The sequence below is a fragment of the Pseudophryne corroboree genome, unplaced genomic scaffold (assembly GCF_028390025.1).
Source record: "Pseudophryne corroboree isolate aPseCor3 unplaced genomic scaffold, aPseCor3.hap2 scaffold_800, whole genome shotgun sequence".
Taxonomy (NCBI): domain Eukaryota; kingdom Metazoa; phylum Chordata; class Amphibia; order Anura; family Myobatrachidae; genus Pseudophryne; species Pseudophryne corroboree.
In genome coordinates this window covers 48019-68293 of record NW_026970379.1, presented here as the reverse complement: position 1 = coordinate 68293, position 20275 = coordinate 48019, and the positions used below count along the sequence as shown (strand labels likewise).

Here is a 20275-nt window from a genome sequence, read left to right as displayed (position 1 = left end):
ATAACCCTGTCTCCAAGGACAAGGGTGTCTCTCCTGTGGTGGTTACAGAGTGCTCATCTCCTAGAGGGCCGCAGAGTCTGCATTCAGGATTGGGTCCTGGTGACCACGGATGCCAGCCTGAGAGGCTGGGGAGCAGTCACACAGGGAAGAAATTTCCAGGGCTTGTGGTCAAGCATGGAAACATCACTTCACATAAATATCCTGGAGTCAGGCAAGGCCTCTGCTTCAGGGTCAGCCGGTGTTGATCCAGTCGGACAACATCACGGCAGTCGCCCACGTAAACAGACAGGGCGGCACAAGAAGCAGTAGGGCAATGACGGAAGTGGCAAGGATTCTTCGCTGGGCGGAAAATCATGTGATAGCACTGTCAGCAGTGTTCATTCCGGGAGTGGACAACTGGGAAGCAGACTTCCTCAGCAGACACGATCTTCACCCGGGGGAGTGGGGACTTCACCCAGAAGTCTTCCACATGATTGTGAACCGTTGGGAAAAACCAAAGGTGGACATGATGGCGTCCCGCCTCAACAAAAAACTGGACAGATATTGCGCCAGGTCAAGGGACCCTCAGGCAATAGCTGTGGACGCTCTGGTAACACCGTGGGTGTACCAGTCAGTGTATGTGTTCCCTCCTCTTCCTCTCATACCAAAAGTACTGAGAATCATAAGAAGGAGAGGAGTAAAGACTATACTCGTGGCTCCGGATTGGCCAAGAAGGACTTGGTACCCGGAAATTCAAGAGATGCTCACGGAAGACCCGTGGCCTCTACCTCTAAGAAAGGACCTGCTCCAGCAGGGACCATGTCTGTTCCAAGACTTACCGCGGCTGCGTTTGACGGCATGGCGGTTTAACGCCGGATCCTGAAGGAAAAAGGCATTCCGGATTAAGTCATCCCTACCCTGATCAAAGCCAGGAAGGATGTAACCGTACAACATTATCACCGTATTTGGCGTAAATATGTTGCGTGGTGCGAGGCCAGGAAGGCCCCTACAGAGGAATTTCAACTGGGCCGATTCCTGCTTTTCCTGCAAACAGGACTGTCTATGGGCCTCAAATTAGGGTCCATTAAGGTTCAAATTTCGGCCCTGTCAATATTCTTCCAAAAAGAACTAGCTTCTGTTCCTGAAGTTCAGACGTTTGTCAAGGGAGTACTGCATATACAGCCTCCTTTTGTGCCTCCAGTGGCACCTTGGGATCTCAATGAAGTTTTGGGATTCCTAAAATCACATTGGTTTGAACCACTCACCACTGTGGACTTAAAATACCTCACATGGAAAGTGGTAATGCTGTTAGCCCTGGCTTCAGCCAGGCGTGTATCAGAGTTGGCGGCTTTATCCTATAAAAGCCCTTACCTAATTTTTCATACGGACAGGGCAGAATTGAGGACTCGTCCTCAATTTCTCCCTAAGGTTGTTTCAGCATTTCACTTAAACCAGCGTATTGTGGTGCCTGCGGCTACTAGGGACTTGGAGGATTCCAAGTTGCTGGACGTAGTCAGGGCCCTGAAAATATGTTTCCAGGACGGCTGGAGTCAGAAAATCTGACTCGCTGTTTATCCTATATGCACCCAACAAGCTGGGTGCTCCTGCTTCTAAGCAGACGATTGCTCGTTGGATTTGTAGTACAATTCAGCTTGCACATTCTGTGGCAGGCCTGCCACAGCCAAAATCTGTAAAAGCCCATTCCACACGGAAAGTGGGCTCATCTTGGGCGGCTGCCCGAGGGGTCTTGGCGTTACAACTTTGCCGAGCAGCTACTTGATCACGGGCAAACACGTTTGCTAAATTCTACAAATTTGATACCCTGGCTGAGGAGGACCTGGAGTTCTCTCATTCGGTGCTGCAGTGTCATCCGCACTCTTCCGCCCGTTTGGGAGCTTTGGTATAATCCCCATGGTCCTTTCGGAGTCCCCAGCATCCACTAGGACGTTAGAGAAAATAAGAATTTACTTACCGATAATTCTATTTCTCGTAGTCCGTAGTGGATGCTGGGCGCCCATCCCAAGTGCGGATTGTCTGCATTACTTGTACATAGTTATTGTTACAAAAATCGGGTTATTGTTGTTGTGAGCCATCTTTTCAGAGGCTCCTTCTGTTATCATGCTGTTAACTGGGTTCAGATCACAAGTTGTACGGTGTGATTGGTGTGGCTGGTATGAGTCTTACCCGGGATTCAAAATCCTTCCTTATTGTGTACGCTCGTCCGGGCACAGTATCCTAACTGAGGCTTGGAGGAGGGTCATAGGGGGAAGAGCCAGTGCACACCAGGTAGTCCTAAAGCTTTTTACTTTTGTGCCCAGTCTCCTGCGGAGCCGCTATTCCCCATGGTACTTTCGCAGTCCCCAGCATCCACTACGGACTATGAGAAATAGAATTATCGGTAAGTAAATTCTTATTTTTAATTATCCCATACTTGGACGATCTCCTTGTTAGTGGGCGTAGCACTATCTCAGGAGGTGCTACACCAGCATGGTTGGATTCTGAATATTCCAAAGTCACAGCTGGTTCCTGCGACACGTCTACTGTTCCTGGGAATGATTCTGGACACAGTCCAGAAAAAAGTGTTTCTCCCAGAGGAGAAAGCCAAGGAGCTGTCGTCTCTGGTCAGAGGCTTCCTAAAACCAAAACAGGTGTCGGTGCATCACTGCACACGAGTCCTGGGAAAGATGGTAGCTTCCTACGAAGCGATCCCATTCGGCAGGTTCCATGCCAGAATATTTCAGTGGGACCTCTTGGACCAATGGTCCGGATCGCATCTTCAAATGCAACGGCTGATATCCCTGTCTCCAAGGACCAGGGTGTCTCTCTTGTGGTGGCTGCAGAGTGCTCATCTCGTGTAGGGCCGCAGATTCGGCATACAGGACTGGGTCCTGCTGACCACGGGTGCCAGCCTTCGAGGCTGGGGGGCAGTCACGCTGGGAAGAAACTTCCAAGGACTTTGGACAAGTCACAAGACTTCCCTACACATAAATGTTCTGGAACTGAGGGCCATTTACAATGCCCTGAGTCAGGCAAAGGCCCTGCTTCAAAACCAAACGGTTCTGATCCAGTCAGACAACATCACGGCTGTCGCCCATGTAAACCGACAGGGCGGCACAAGTAGCAGGGCGGCGATGGCAGAAGCCACAAGGATTCTCCGATGGGCGGAAAATCACGTGTTAGCACTTTCAGCAGTGTTCATTCCGGGAGTGGACAACTGGGAAGCGGACTTCCTCAGCAGACACGACCTCCACCCGGGAGAGTGGGGACTTCATCCAGAAGTCTTCCAACAGATAGTAAACCCTTTGGAAAAGCCACAGGTGGACATGATAGTGTCCCGCCTAAACAAAAAACTATAAAACTATTGCGCCAGGTCAAGGGACCCTCAGGCGATAGCGGTGGACGCTCTAGTGACACCGTGGGTGTACCGGACGGTTTGTGTTCCCTCCTCTTCCTCTCATACCCAAGGTACTGAGGATAATAAGGAAAAAAGGAGTAAGAACTATACTCCTTGTTCCGGATTGGCCAAGAAGGTCTTGGTACCCGGAACTTCAAGAGTTAATCTCAGAGGACCCATGGCCTCTGCCGCTCAGACAGGACCTGCTGCAGCAGGGGCCCTGTCTGTTCCAAGACTTAACGCGGCTGCGTTTGACGGCATGGCGGTTGAACGCAGGATCCTAAAGGAAAAGGGCATTCCGGAAGAAGTCATTCCTACGCTGATTAAAGCCAGGAAAGATGTAACTGCAAAACATTATCACCGCATATGGCGAAAATATGTTGCTTGGTGTGAGGCCAGAAAGGCCCCAACAGAGGAATATCAACTGGGTCGATTTCTACACTTCCTACAGGCAGGAGTGACTATGGCCCTGAAATTAGGCTCCATTAAGGTACAGATCTCGGCTCTGTCGATTTTCTTCCAGAAAGAACTAGCTTCACTACCTGAAGTTCAGACATTTGTAAAAGGAGCGCTGCATATTCAGCCCCCTTTTGTGCCTCCAGTGGCACCTTGACCTCTTAACGTGGTGTTGAGTTTCTTAAAATCACATTGGTTGAGCCACTAAAAACCGTGGATCTAAAATATCTCACGTGGAAAGTGGTCATGTTATTGGCCTTGGCTTCGGCCAGGCGTGTATCAGAATTGGCGGCTTTGTCATGTAAAAGCCCTTATCTGATTTTCCATATGATAGGGCGGAATTGAGGACTCGTCCCCAGTTTCTCCCTAAGGTGGTGTCAGCCTTTCACTTGAACCAACCTATTGTAGTGCCTGCGGCTACTAGGGACTTGGAGGATTCCAAGTTACTGGACTTAGTCAGGGCCTTGAAAATTTATGTTTCCAGGACGGCTGGAGTCAGAAAAACTGACTTGCTATTTATCTTGTATGCACCCAAGAAGATGGGTGCTCCTGCTTCTAAGCAGACTATTGCTCGCTGGATTTGTAGCACAATTCAGCTGGCGCATTCTGCGGCTGGACTGCCGCATCCTAATTCAGTAAAGGCCCATTCCACAAGGAAGGTGGGCTCATCTTGGGCGGCTGCCCGAGGGGTCTCGGCTTTTCAACTTTGCCGAGCTGCTACTTGGTCAGGGGCAAACACGTTTGCAAAATTCTACAAATTTGATACCCTGGCTGAGGAGGACCTGGAGTTCTCTCATTCGATGCTGCAGAGTCATCCGCACTCTCCCGCCCGTTTGGGAGCTTTGGTATAATCCCCATGGTCCTTACGGAGTCCCCAGCATCCACTAGGACATCAGAGAAAATAAGGTTTTACTCACCAGTAAATCTATTTCTCATAGTCCATAGTGGATGCTGGGCGCCCGTCCCAAGTGCGGACTGTCTGCAATACTTGTACATAGTTATTGTTAACTAAAAGGGTTATTGTTGAGCCATCTGTTGAGAGGCTCTGTTATGTTCATACTGTTAACTGGGTATAATATCACGAGTTATACGGTGTGGTTGGTATAAGTCTTACCCGGGATTCAAAATCCTTGGCTATTGTGTCGGCTCTTCCGGGCACAGTATCCTAGCTGAGATCTGGAGGAGGGTCATAGTGGGAGGAGCCAGTTCACACCAGGTAGTCCTAAATCTTTCTTAGATGTGCCCAGTCCCAGAGCCGCTATTCCCCATGGTCCTTATGGAGTCCCCAGCATCCACTACGGACTACGAGAAATAGATTTACCGGTGAGTAAAATCTTATTTTATATATATATATATATATATATATATATATATATATACACACAAATCCCTGCACTCTCACATAAACTCTGCCAACAGCTGGGGTGCCAATCAGAGTCCAACCCACTTAGAGGTGGGACCCATAGTACAGTACAAGGTTATCCACCTAGTGGAATAGATAGCACTCTCCAGACTTTAAATCAATTATTCAGCAAAGAGAATTTAATAAAGGTAATCTCACAGTTCCAGTTTGTAAAGTCCAATTCCGACGTTTCGGTCCACACCAGGACCTTTGTCAAGGAGTTACAGCAAAGTTACAGCAGACATCTGTGCAGCATGGTCAGCATAAGTGGGAACTGTTGTTACAAAGAGATAGCCTGGCCGGCCCCCATTATATACCCCACCCTTAAGTGTTATTCCCACCTCTCCACTTCCTGGGAGTAGGCTGGGACGCACTGAAGGGCCATTTACCTCACTTCCTGCTGTTCAGGAGGTGTGGATAATCATGTGCTATGGCCAGGTTCAGCGGGCGCGCTGTGGAACGCAAACCGGAAGTGCGTGCTGGAACGCAAGCGTCACTTCCGGTTTGTGTACAAACTATATTAGTCTTTATTGTGGTGAAATCCGCTACTTATCACTCATATGTAGGTGTCCACAAGGCCACACAAACTACATCCTGTATCTACGAGATGTGCACCCCGTCATACCGCCCGGCCGAATAGCGGGCGCGATATGAGGCGCAAACCGGTAGTGCGGGACACAACTGACTTTCTGCAGAAGCTGAAAATCTGTCCATACGAGCTTGATGATATACTGTTGGCCACCATGGACGTGTGTTCCCTGTACACCATCTTACCACATGAACAAGGTCTACAAGCATTAGCAGATGCCTGGCAACAACATCCACCGACAGGTCCGGCCACTGAATTTCTCCTGGAATTGGCTACCGCTGTACTTAAGCATAATCATTTTTTATACCAAGGAAAAGACGCGTGCGTTCCAGCACGCACTTCCGGTTTGCGTTCCACAGCGCGCCCGCTGAACCTGGCCATAGCACATGATTATCCACACCTCCTGAACAGCAGGAAGTGAGGTAAATGGCCCTTCAGTGCGTCCCAGCCTACTCCCAGGAAGTGGAGAGGTGGGAATAACACTTAAGGGTGGGGTATATAATGGGGGCCGGCGAGGCTATCTCTTTGTAACAACAGTTCCCACTTATGCTGACCATGCTGCACAGATGTCTGCTGTAACTTTGCTGTAACTCCTTGACAAAGGTCCTGGTGTGGACCGAAACGTCGGAATTGGACTTTACAAACTGGAACTGTGAGATTACCTTTATTAAATTCTCTTTGCTGAATAATTGATTTAAAGTCTGGAGAGTGCTATCTATTCCACTAGGTGGATAACCTTGTACTATATATATATATATATATATATATATATATATATATATAGATATATATAGATATATATATAGATATATATGAGAGTACTGGGTTGTAGAGTCAAAGCTATGTCGATTTCTGCTTGACGTGTCCTGTAGAATATGCAATGGACAGATGATGCCGACTTAAGAGGCATATGGAAGGCTGAGGATTGTGTGGAGAAGGGTTCTCGGACCTAGGTTCCACAGCTATAGCTGGTAATTCTGATATTTTGCCTTATATTCCTGCACAGCCTAGGAAAGCACAACATTATCAAATGCAGCCTTTCGAACAAAGAAACAAGAAAATCCGAGGTGCGTCCTTTCTTGGCTGGGGCAGAGGAAAGAAGCTGCACAACACAGCAAGTTCCCAGGAACAGAAGTCCTCCCTGGCCTCTACAAAATCCACTGCATGTCGCTGGGGCTCCACAGGTGGAGCTAGGCCCGGTGGGGGCACGCCTTCATAAGTTCAGTCACAAGTGGGTTCACTCTCTGTTAGATCCCTGGATAATGGATATTGTGTCTCAGGGATACAAGCTGGACTTTGAGAAGATGCCAGCTTCCCCCCACGAGAGGGAAACCGTGTTAACTACAATTCACAAATTGTATCTTCAACAGGTGGTGGTCAAGGTTCCCCTCCTTCAACAAGGAGGGGGTTATTATTTGACCATGTTGTAGGTCCGAAACCAGACTGTTCGGTCAGACCCATATTGAATTTAAAATCCCTGAACATATACCTGAAAAGGTTCAAGTTCAAGATGGAATCGCTAAGAGCGGCCGTTGCAAGCCTGAAAGGGGGAGATTTTATGGTGACTCTGGACATAAAGGATGCATACCTTCATGTCCCCATTTATCCACCTCATCAGGCGTATCTCAGAATTGCGGTACGGGATTGTCATTACCAATTTCAGACATTGCCGTTTGGTCTCTCCACGCCCCCGAGAATATTCACCAAGGTAATGGTGGAAATGATGGTGCTCCTGTGTAAGCAAGGTATCACTATTATCATGTACTTGGACGATCTCCTCATAAAAGCGAGATCAAGAGAGCAGTTGCTGAACAGCGTATCACTTTCTCTGGAAGTGTAACGGCAACACGGCTGGATTCTATATATTCCAAAGTCGCAGTTGGTTCCTACAGCTCATCTGGCTCTCCTAGGCATGATCCTAGACACAGACCAGAAAACGGTTTATCTCCCGATAGAGAGAGCTCAGGAGCTCATGACTCTGGTCAGGAATCTATTAAAACCAAAACAGGTGTCAGTGCATCACTGCACTCTAGTCCTGGGAAGGATGGTGGCATCATACGAGGCCATTCCCTTCAGCAGGTTCCATACGAGGACCTTCCAATGGGACTTACTGGACAAGTGGTCCGGATCACATCTTCCGATGCATCGGTTAATCACCCTATCCCCCAGGGCCAGGGTGTCTCTCCTGTGGTGGCTGCAGAGTGCTCACCTTCTCGAAGGTCGCAGATTCTGCATTCAGGACTGGGTCCTGGTGACCACGGATGCAAGCCTCCGAGGGTGTAGGGGTGAGAACAATACTCATTGTTCCGGATTGGCCAAGAAGGACTTGGTATCCAGATCTGCAAGAAATGCTCACAGAGGACCCGTGACCTCTGCCTCTAAGACAGGACTTGTGCAATACAGGGATGAAATTTCCAAGGGCTGTGGTCAAGTCAGTAGACTTTCTTTCACATCAACATCCTGGAACTAAGGGCCATATACAATGCCCTACGTCAAGCGGAGTCCCTGCTTCATGACCAACCGGTTCTGATTCAGTCAGACAACATCACCGCAGCGGCTCATGTAAACCGCCAAGGCGGCACAAGGAGCAGGGTGGCGATGGTAGAAGCCACCAGAATTCTTCGCTGGGCGGAGAATCACGTAAGCGCACTGTGAGCAGTGTTAATTCCGGGAGTGGACAACTGCAGCAGGCACAACCTCCACCCGGGAGAGTGGGGACTTCATCAAGAAGTATTCACGCAGATTGCAAGTCGGTGGGAACTGCCACAGGTGGACATGATGGCATCCCGCCTCAACAAAAAGCTGCAGAGATATTGCGACAGGTCAAGAGACCCTCAGGCGATAGCAGTGGACGCACTGGTGACACCGTGGGTGTTCCAGTCGGTCTATGTATTTCCTCCTCTCGTACCCAAGGTGCTGAGAATCATAAGAAAAAGAGGAGTGAGAACAATACTCATTTTTCCGGATTGGCCAAGAAAGACTTGGTATCCAGATCTGCAAGAAATGCTCACAGAGGACGCGTGGCCCCTGCCTCTAAGACAGGACTTGTGCATCAAAGGCCCTGTCCCAAGACTTACCGCGCTACGCTGATAGAGGCTAGGAAGGATGTGACTGCTCAACATTATCACCGTATATGGCGAAAATATGTGGCTTGGTGTGAGGCCAGGAATGCCCCTACGGAGGAATCCCAGCTGGGCCGTTTCCTTCACTTCCTACAGTCGGGAGTGACTTTGGGCCTTAAATTGGGTTCCATTAAGGTTCAGATTACGGCCTTATCCATTTTCTTTCAAAAAGAACTGGCTTCTCTGCCTGAAGTTCAGACATTTGTAAAGGGAGTGCTGCATATTCTGCCCCCTTTTGTGCCTTTTTGTGTTGAGTTTCCTGAAATCACACTGGTTTGAACCACTCAAAACAGTAAAAAATCTCACGTGGAAGGTGGTCATGCTATTAGCCTTGGCTTCGGCTAGGAGTGTGTCAGAATTGGCGGCTTTGTCACATAAAAGCCCTTATCTGGTTTTCCATGCGGATAGAGCAGAATTGCAAACCCGCCCACAATTTCCTGCCGAAAGTGGTTTCATCCTTTAATATTAACCAACCTATTGTGGTGCCTGTGGCTACTACTGACTTGGGGGCTTTGAAGGTTTATGTAGCCAGAACGGCTAAGGTCAGGAAAACAGAATCTTTGTTTATCCTGTATGCTTCCAGCAAGCTTTGAGGCGCCTGCTTCAAAGCAAACTATTGCTCGCTGGATCTGTAACACGATTCAGCAGGCTCATTCTGCGGCTGGGTTGCCGCTGCCTAAATCAGTTAAGGCCCATTCCACAAGGAAGGTGGGCTCTTCTTGGGCGGCTGCCCGAGGGGTCTCAGCATTACAGCTTTGCCGAGTGGCTACTTAGTCAGGTTCAAACACCTTTGCAAAATTCTACAAGTTTGATACCCTGGCTGAGGAGGACCTTGTGTTTGCTCATTCGGTGCTGCAGAGTCATCCGCACTCTCCCGCCCGTTTGTGAGCTTTGGTATAATCCCCATGGTCCTACGGAGTCCCCAGCATCCACCAGGACGTTAGAGAAAATAAGATTTTACTTACCGGTAAATCTATTTCTCGTAGTCCGTAGTGGATGCTGGGTGCCCATCCCAAGTGCGGACTTCTTCTGCAATGCTTGTATATATTTATTACTTAAATAAGGGTTATGTTATAGTTGCATCAGAGTTTATCTGATGCTCTGTGATTGTTCATACTGTTAACTGGGTAAAGTTTATCAGAAGTTATACGGTGTGATTGGTGTGGCAGGTATGAGTCTTACCGTGGATTCCCAAAATCCTTTCCTTGTACTGTCAGCTCTTCCGGGCACAGTTTTTCTCTAACTGAGGTCTGGAGGAGGGACGTAGAGGGAGGAGCCAGAGCACACCAGAATCTAAATTCTTTCTTAAGGTGCCCATGTCTCCTGCGGAGCCCGTCTGTTCCCCATGGTCCTTACGGAGTCCCCAGCATCCACTACGGACTACGAGAAATAGATTTACCGGTAAGTAAAATCTTATTTTCGCTAAACCCCTATTAATTTGGCCGACCAGATGACTATCCTTTCGGAATCAGTGCTTCCTAAATTGATGTCTGATTAGAGAGAAGCACTTGCTGGCCCAATAACTATGGATGAAATCAATAAAACCATATCTAACCTTCCTCATGGAAAGTCTCTGGGACCTGATGGTCTGTCGGGCGACTATTACTGAATTTTACAAGCCCACATTGCCCCGACCTTGCTAGAATTATTTAGGTCTATACACGAAAAGGGAGCTCTCTACTCAGCTTTCAATGATGCTTTCATAACCCTACTCCCTAAGCCAGACAAGGATCTGAATTTGTTGACGTCTTACAGACCTATAAGCCTGTTAAATGTCGATTACAAATTGGTGGCCAAAATCATGGCAACGCGCCTCCAGGCTATACTGCCATCAATCCTCTCGGACCATCAAATGGGATTTGTACAGGGACGTCATGCAGTTAGAGCCATTAGTACGGCAATAGCGGCTGTTGTGGCGGCTCAACGCCCGGCACCCACTCAAAATATATTGGTCAGCTTAGACATCCATAGGGCCTTTGACTCTATACTCTGGTCGCATCTCTATACTGTGTTAGAAAAAAAGAGGCTTTGATGATAGTTTTGTAAATTTTATAAAATATATCTACCACGATCCGAATACTTCCCTACTGGTTAACGGCCTTTTAAGCCCAAGCTTTACACTAGAAAAAGGCACCTGTCAAGTGACAATGTCTCTAATATTTGTCCTATTAAAAACACGTTAAAGGTTAAAGAACACAGTACGCAATTGGCGTAAAAAGTACCGCAAGGGTACTCCCTTAATTATACCTTAAGGAATGTACTTATACTGTAAACCTCTGTGTAGTGGGAGAGTGTAGATGCAACACAGTATAACCTTATTACCTTTAAAGCTGTTCGAGCGTCACCGACGCTCTGAGATTACTTAATACTATAAGAAATACACAGATACCGTGCTCAGGGTCCAACGCCTAAATATATATTATGAATGATATATACTTGCAAAAGAATTTAACACAATACAAGTCATACACTACAATATAACATAGACTATCTAACCAGATAACTACACGGGAAATACAATACAATTACGTTTAAGGGAAAATAAGAGAGAAAGAGAAGGAGAGAGAGAGAGAGAGAGATTGGCTCAGAACAACAAGAAGATCAATATGATTGCAGAGAAAGCTTACACATGTGAGGAACAATCGCTGCGCAGTCAGTCAATGCTGAGAATCTTTGTTTAGAAAGTACTTGAGCTTACCCATGCTGCCTGTCCCTATATACACAACACCCAGCAACACAATTGTCCCTACAATGCCGCATGGGGCAGAAGCTAGACTCCATTTTGGGAAAACTCCACTTGATTCCAAAGACTACACCACATGGCTGAAAGGGGGAGGGGAAAATACCCGGCAGCAGCCATTTTAGATTTGCAGGTCCAAACACATGGCACTCTCTACTACACCACAATCACATAGCAGAAAACACAAGACTCCATTTTATTCCAAAATGTCCAAGCCTCAAAACAATGCATATGTTCTGATTTTACAATTTCCAAACAATCTAAATCACCTTTCACAATTTCAATCCAACTTCCTAGAACCATCTTATTAAATCTCCATAGGCAAACAAATACCACAAATGCTATGCTACAGGTTGTCTAATGTTCCACTTCATCACAGACTTCACAGAGTATTCAGCACAAACAAGTTACAATCACACAGCTGCGCAAGCCTCACCATCCCCAAGCCATTTGTTTCTCCAAACCAACCACTCTATGCTTACCCATCATTCCACAACTACCCCACCACAAAACACACATTTAAAACTACTCTATGCCAATCAGCCATGAGATATTGAGATTATGGTACTTAGCCTTTGATGCCTGGCGATGATCCAGCCATGCTTCTGAGACCTCTGTTCTGAGTGCAGCCACATCACATCTGCTCTCTGAGGCAACTAGCAACACTGACCCTCACCTCCCCCAGACAGGAACTACTCTCCTCGGTGTCTGTTCCTAGGGGAGGGGTCTTTCTCTCTCCTTTGTATATGCTAATCAGGTTCAGCCCTTAAAACTTAGTAAAGGGTTGTCTTGATCATCCATTGTTCTAACAATGTGATCTTAGCTTTTATACATATAATCATATCTATCCGCTGCAATGTCCCACAACTTCACAACCAGCATCAAACTAACCCACACATCATTCTGCTTGCTTCAATACCAAACATGATGGGCACATCTGGTTCTGTTCAAATGATACGTATTCATGACATCAATTCATCAGCCAATTCTAAATCTCCATGATGTCTGGTGCTTGACATTATTATAACCATGTACTGTATGAAACAAGCGCCGAATCCATCTCCGTGCCATGTCCGAGCAAATGCATGTGTTTCTATATATATTGCTGTGCTCGCTGCGCATATTTGCAAGTATAGCGACTTAAATGTGTGTGTGGTTTAGTATGTTCTCTCTATGTAATATTTTTGACTTTGACACAAGGTTGCCCATTATCACCCCTCCTCTTCAACATAGCACTGGATCCCTTACTACGCACTCTTCAGCAATGGCACGCCTTTCAGGGTATTAGAGTTGGGTGCAGAGAAATAAAGATCTCTGCATTCGGAGACAATATTTTGTTGTATGTATCCAACCCGGAACACTCCCTAGATCAAATATTACACACAATTCATTTATATGGTTCTATATCCGGCCTGCAACTTAACATGGACAAATCTGTGGCAATGCTCCTTAGGGGTACACTAACTCAACCTCGCTGGGCCTCCCATTTGTCTCTGCAATGGGCCAGAACATTTATCCCTTACTTGGGAATAATTTTACCCCGAAATCCGGTCAATTTATACCAATTTAATATTAAAAAGGTAATACATACTCTTATGGAAGATGTGAGACGTTGGGAACACCTGCCACCCTCTTTCCTGGGGCGAGCAGATCTCTTAAAAATGGTAGCAATACCTAGAATATTATACCCACTACAAAACCTTCCAGTACTTTTGACTAAAGCAGATACCGTTCACTTGAACGCTTTGATTAGGAAATTTTATATGGAATGGAGGGCGCGCATGCATTGCTTTACGGAAGTTATATCAACCAAAAACGAATGGCGGCATCAACTTCCCTGATGTCACTGGGTATAATCACTCAGCTCTCTTGTGACATTTAAGAGACTGGCTACAAGGGACATCGATTTATACTGATGTCTCTCTGGAACAAGAATTTTTGAGGGACCCTGCATTAATAAGCTTGTTACATCAACATGATCAGGAAGTGGAGGAACATATCAAATTGAATCCTTTGCTTTGGACAACGCGGAGGCTTTGGCACATCCTGCGTCACAAGGCTGGACTCAATGGTTTCTATTCTTTACATCTGCCCCTGGTCAAAAATCCTCAATTCCTAGACGGCATGGCTGCTCATCCCTTCACCCTATGGAGACTCGCGGGAATAGAGAACATTGGGTCTCTAGTGTCGGGGAGAAACGCCCTCTCACCTTTACAGAACTTTCTACTAAATATGCCATGGTTAGGCCATATCCTCTGGCCTTCCTGCAGACACGCTTTTATGTAAGCCACGTCCTACAGCATTTTTCTGACAAAGATTGGGATAGCCCCCTAGACGTCCTCTTGAAAAATACAGTCCCTCAACGTAAAGCTATCTCGATCCATTATACTTTTCTCAGAGATATTATGGATCATACTAAAGTGTCGGGAAGAGTGTCGGGGTGGTTGTCCCACTTCCCTGATTTGGAAAAGGCCCTTCTGTATTCTCGCAGAACTCTCCCTTCTAGCATGTATACTGAGCTATTCTTAAACATATTCCATAATGCATATCTTTCCCCGCTACGTCGATTTCATATAGGAACCTCCGCGACTCATAACTGTCCATGGTGTCACCAGGAGGAGGTGGATAACTACCATTGCCTGTGGGCTTGCCCTATCGTACAATATTTCTGGCACTTAATACGCAGATATGCTGAATTCAAATTTACAAATTATGTCCCATTTACCCCGAAGTGGGCAATTTTTGGAATGGTTAATCCTATGCTTCGAATAACCCCGGGTAGTAAGAAATTACTACTGGCCATAAGCGCAGCGGGTAAAAAAAACTATATTGCAGAGTTGGCTTGATAATTCACCCCCTCAGTTGCCATTGTTTTTTTAATAAACGATACTTTCTGTTTCGAATGGACTGGATGGAGACACTCCTGCATAAGGAAAGGGAAGTGGAGCGTTTTTTTTTCACTCTGGGAGTCGTACATAGACACGCTCCCACGTACCACTAGAAATCAGATTCATTATAGTTTTAAAGACACCACATGGTATCTTACCAGGCTGATAACCCATGATCCTCCGATAGCCTTGGCGTGGGGAGGGGGACACCTACTCTTGCATATTGGCCGTTGTTGAGGTTCAGGACTCGCAGTATTATTTGTGTTTGTATGTTAAAAAATTATTTTTGGGACATTGCTGTTGACGATTACTGATTTATACTGATATACAATAAGTTTTCCTCGACACCAAGAGATGTACACCTTGAACACTTAATGTTATACTCAGATTTACTTATTTGTATGACTGTTTCCACTATAACGAGAATCTGTATCAATGTACGATATCTGCTCTGTCCACATTTTGCAACTGGACGTATCAAATCAAAATTGTAACTATTGTGGTATGTTTGTATCACTTCTTTGTTGCCGCAATAAAAAAAGATTTAAATTAAAAAAAAAAAAAATATATATATATATATATATATATAAAATTGTGTGCACCACCATAGCGCATTTCGATTTCTTTCTTCTTTTTTCTCCTGGAAACTATAGGTCAGTAAGACAATACAGAAGGAAACTATAGGTCAGTAAGACAATACAGTAGGAAACTGAAGGTCAGTAAGACAATACAGTAGGAAACTGTAGGTCAGTAAGACAATACAGTAGGAAACTAGGTCAGTAAAAGAATACAGAAGGAAACTCTAGGTCAGTAAGACATTACAATAAGAAACTATAGGTCAGTAAGACAATACAGTAAAACTGAAGGTCAGTAAGACAATACAGTAGGAAACTATAGGTCAGTAAAACAATACAGTAGGAAACTGAAGGTTAGTAAGACAATACAGTAGGAAACTAGGTCAGTAAAAGAATACAGAAGGAAACTAGGTTAGTAAGACAATATGGAAGGAAACTATAGGTCAGTAAGATAATACATTAGGAAACTAGGGCCCTCATTCCGAGTTGATCGCTCGCAAGGCGAATGTAGCAGAGTTACACACGCTAAGCCTACGCCTACTGGGAGTGTATCTTAGCTTCTTAAAAGTGCGACCGATGTATTCGCAATATTGCGATCACCAACCTCGTAGCAGTTTTAGAGTAGCTTCAGACTTACTCTGCCTGTGCGATCAGTTCAGTGCTTGTCGTTCCTGGTTGACGTCACAAACACACCCAGCGTTCGCCCAGGCACTCCCACCGTTTCTCCAGCCACTCCTGCGTTTTTTCCGGAAACGGTAGCGTTTTCAGCCACACGCCCCTAAAACGCCGTGTTTCCGCCCAGTAACACCCATTTCCTGTCAATCACATTACGTTCGCCGGAGCGATGAAAAAGCCGTGAGTAAAAATACTTTCTTCATAGTAAAGTTACTTGGCGCAGTCGCAGTGCGAACATTGCGCATGCGTACTAAGCGAAATTTCACTGCGATGCGATGAAAAAGACCGAGCGAACAACTCGGAATGAGGGCCTAGGTCAATACGACAATATAGTAAGAAACTATAGGTCAGAAACACAATACAGTAGGAAACCTTTAAAAAGCCTTTTTATACAAGTTCCTCCTAACACCGCACAACTGCTCAGTGCGCAGACATTTGTGCGCAAAGTAAAAAAAACTTGCAGTAAAACCTATGGAGGATTTTCACCACTATTTGCGGCTAAATGGATAGGGAATTTTTTGCGATTAACTGAATCCCCCCCATAAAGTGTTTATACATACAGTATGATGTTACATTGAGATTACCGCTGGAGGAAACTCTGCCACAATATAATTGAATGTAATTTAGCCCGTCCTCGTATGGGTGTAATATATTAATATATTCTTACTGACCAGGATTACCAGCACTGAATCAGTTATCACCCAATATAATATACATGCCGCTGTTTAACTACAAATACACTTGTTTTTTTTAATTACTTTATTCACCTTTATACATTTACTTCTGTGTTTTATATATCACTGATTTAGCTTACATACTTTACTGTACTTAATAAAGGTTATATATTATTTATTAGTGCACAAACAGGACAGCACTTTATCTTCTTTGCTGTTTTATTATTGCAAAGCCCATGTCACCTCTAGTAATCCCACATGAGCGTCCATGTCACCTCTAGTAATCCCACATGTGCGTCCGTGTCACCTCTAGTAATCCCACATGAGCGTCCATGTAACCTCTAGTAATCCCACATGAGCGTCCGTGTCACCTCTAGTAATCCCACATAAGCATCCATGTCACCTCTAGTAATCCCACATGAGCGTCTGTCACCTCTAGTAATCCCACATGAGCGTCTGTGTCACCTCTAGTAATTCCACATGAGCGTCCGTGTCACCTCTAGTAATCCCACATGAGCGTCCGTGTCACCTCTTGTAATCCCACATGAACGTCCATGTCGCCTCTAGTAATCCCACATGAGCGTCCGTGTCACCTCTAGTAATCCCACATGAGCGTCCGTGTCGCCTCTTGTAATCCCACATGAACGTCCATGTCGCCTCTAGTAATCCCACATGAGCGTCCATGTCACATCTAGTAATCCCACACAAGCGTCCGTGTCACCTCTAGTAATCCCACATGATCAAGTTCCAGTCTAAGCATCCTAGCTTTTTTGTTTTTTAATGATTGCAGGTAAAAAAATGTCAGTTATAAAATTATATATTGTTAACTGTAACACCCTGGGTCTTGTCTACTCATTTTATATATTAATGTATTTTATTTCCAGCAAATGGACACACAAGCAGGAATATCACAGAAGGACATCTAATGTTATCCCTGGATTGTGAAATAACAGATAATGACAGTAGACAGGATTCTCCAGGAGATAACCCCATTACCCCAATTATACATCCAGCTCTATCAGCTGATCCCTCTGATCCTAGGAAATGTTATCCTGATCACTCCGATATTGGTGCATCTGTTACAGCTCTGACAGTAGATACAGTGTTTCCCTGTTCTATAGATGCCAAATGTTTTACACAGAACACAAAGCTTATTACCCATCAGTCAGCTAAGGCAGCTGAGATGCCTTTTCCATGTTCTGAGTGTGGGAAATGTTTTACATATAAATCATGTCTTGTTATACATCAGAGAAGTCACACAGGTGAGAAGCCATTTCCATGTTCTGAGTGTGGGAAATGTTTTACACAAAAATCAGCTCTTGTTACACATCAGAGAAGTCACACAGGTGAAAAGCCATATTCCTGTTATGAGTGTAGGAAATGTTTTCCACGGAAATCAGCTCTTGTTACACATCAGAGAAGTCACACAGGTGAGAAGCCGTATTCCTGTTCTGAGTGTGGGAAATGTTTTGCATTAAAATCTTATCTTGTTACACATCAAAAAAGTCACACAGATGAGAAGCCATATTCCTGTTCTGAGTGTGGGAAATGTTTTGCATGTAAATCACATCTTGTTAAACATCATATAAGTCACAGAGGTGAGAAGCCATTTCCATGTTCTGAGTGTGGGAAATGTTTTACACAAAAATCAGCTCTTGTTACACATCAGAGAAGTCACACAGGTGAAAAGCCATATTCCTGTTCTGAGTGTAGGAAATGTTTTCCACGGAAATCAACTCTTGTTATACATCAGAGAAGTCACACAGGTGAGAAGCCATATTCCTGTTCTCAGTGTGGGAAATGTTTTGCATCAAAATCAAATTTTGTTACACATCAGAAAAGCCACAGAGGTGAGAAGCCATATTCCTGTTCTGAGTGTGGGAAATGCTTTACATATAAATCAGCTCTTGTTACACATCAGAGAAGTCACACAGGTGAGAAGCCGTATTCCTGTTCTGAGTGTGGAAAATGTTTTGCATGGAAATCAGTTCTTGTTACACATCAGAGAAGTCACACAGGTGAGAAGCCGTATTCCTGTTCTGAGTGTGGGAAATGTTTTGCATGGAAATCAGATCTTGTTAATCATCAGAGAAGTCACACAGGTGAGAAGCCGTATTCCTGTTCTGAGTGTGGGAAATGTTTTGTACGGAAATCAGATCTTGTCACACATCAGAGAAGTCACACAGGTGAGAAGCCATTTTCATGCTGTGAGAGAAATAAATCCGCTCTTGTTGAACATATTAGACATTACCCAAGTCTGTAACCATTTAAATCTTCTGGAGTATAATTATCACTGTTGTGCAATGTTCCTCAAGGGTCAATCCTATCTCCTATGCTTTATAAAATATACATGCTACCATGGGTTATATAATCAGACATCATGGCCTGGTCTACCACTGCTATGTAGATGACCTGCTTTTTGCTCCATGTACTGAGAACTTAATACCAATCCTAAATGGTTGTCTAGCTGAGCGCCAGGGGTGGATGATGCCAGCCCAGCATTACATGGTCCAAGGTACTAGAAGCAGCTTCTGCCTCCTTACTGCCCTGCTGGCTTCTACAGATGAAGGATTGTTACCAGCAGTACCAAGAATCTTCTGTCATTCATTTAAGGGTTGAACGTTTAGTTTTGCAGCCCTGACCATGGAACTCACTGCCTTGCACAGTCCAAGAGGCCTCCACTCTAGAGACCTTCACAAGCAGACTGGTGACTGTAACGCTTTACATTAATGTACCTCTATTTACTTCCTAAATAATACATCCCAAATGCTTAGGTCTTTTTTCTGCTGTTTATTTTGTATCATGTGCTTTGTGTGAATGTGTAATGCCAGTTTCTACAATCTGTATTGCTGCACGACAATATGGCGCCCATTGGAACGTGTTTTCACTTCTAGTTTGCCTAACTTGTTGCTGACACTCATCTTGATCAGGAGTGTCGCGTGTTTTCTGATACAAGATCCTCTCCAAATATACCCTGTACATTATCATGTGCATTAGAGTCACCCGGGTTCCATCTGTGGTGGTTTGTTGTATGTTACATCTATATGGTGCGGATACTCCCCTGTATGATTTCATAATAAAAGCTTTTGTTTGCATCTAATTATTGCTGTATAGCTTTTATTTCTCTTACGTCCTAGAGGATGCTGGGGACTCTGTAAGGACCATGGGGTATAGACGGGCTCCGCAGGAGATATGGGCACTCTAAAGAACTTTTAGTATGGGTGTGCACTGGCTCCTCCCTCTATGCCCCTCCTCCAGACCTCAGTTAGATTCTGTGCCCAGAGGAGAATGGGTGCTCTACAGGGCAGCTCTACTGAGTTTCTCTGATAAAATAATTTGGTTAGGTTTTTTATTTTCATGGAGGACTGCTGGCAACAGGCTCCCTGCATCGTGGGACTGGGGAGAGAGAAGCAGACCTACTTAAATGATAGGCCCTGCTTCTTAGGCTACTGGACACCATTAGCTCCAGAGGGATTGGAACGCAGGTTTCCCCCTGCCGTTCATCTCAGAGCCGCACCGCCGTCCTCGCAGAGCCGGAAGATAGAAGCCGGGTGAGTATAAGAAAAAAGAAGACCTCAGGCGGCAGAAGACTTCTGATCTTCACTGAGGTAAGCGCGCAGCGGTAACGCTGCGTGCCCTTGCTCCCGCATGTTACACACACGGCCGGCACTGATGGGTGCAGGGCGCAGGAGGGGTGCCCTGGGCAGCAATATATACTTCTTTTTTTGGCATATTAGACACATAGGCTGCGGAGTCGGTGAATATGTTTATCCCCCGCCAT

General features: G+C 45.4%; 1 protein-coding gene across 1 annotated transcript in view; it reads left to right on the top strand.

Moving 5' to 3' along the window:
• Positions 1 to 18851, top strand: part of LOC135041365 (zinc finger protein 260-like) — a 119226-nt gene extending 100375 nt beyond the window's left edge. Inside the window, exon 3 of the mRNA XM_063954931.1 lies at positions 17757 to 18851. Coding sequence (XP_063811001.1) covers positions 17757 to 18757 — 1001 coding nt within the window. The 3' untranslated portion in view covers positions 18758 to 18851. The remainder of the gene's footprint in view (positions 1 to 17756) is intronic.
• The last annotated feature ends 1424 nt before the right edge of the window (positions 18852 to 20275 follow it).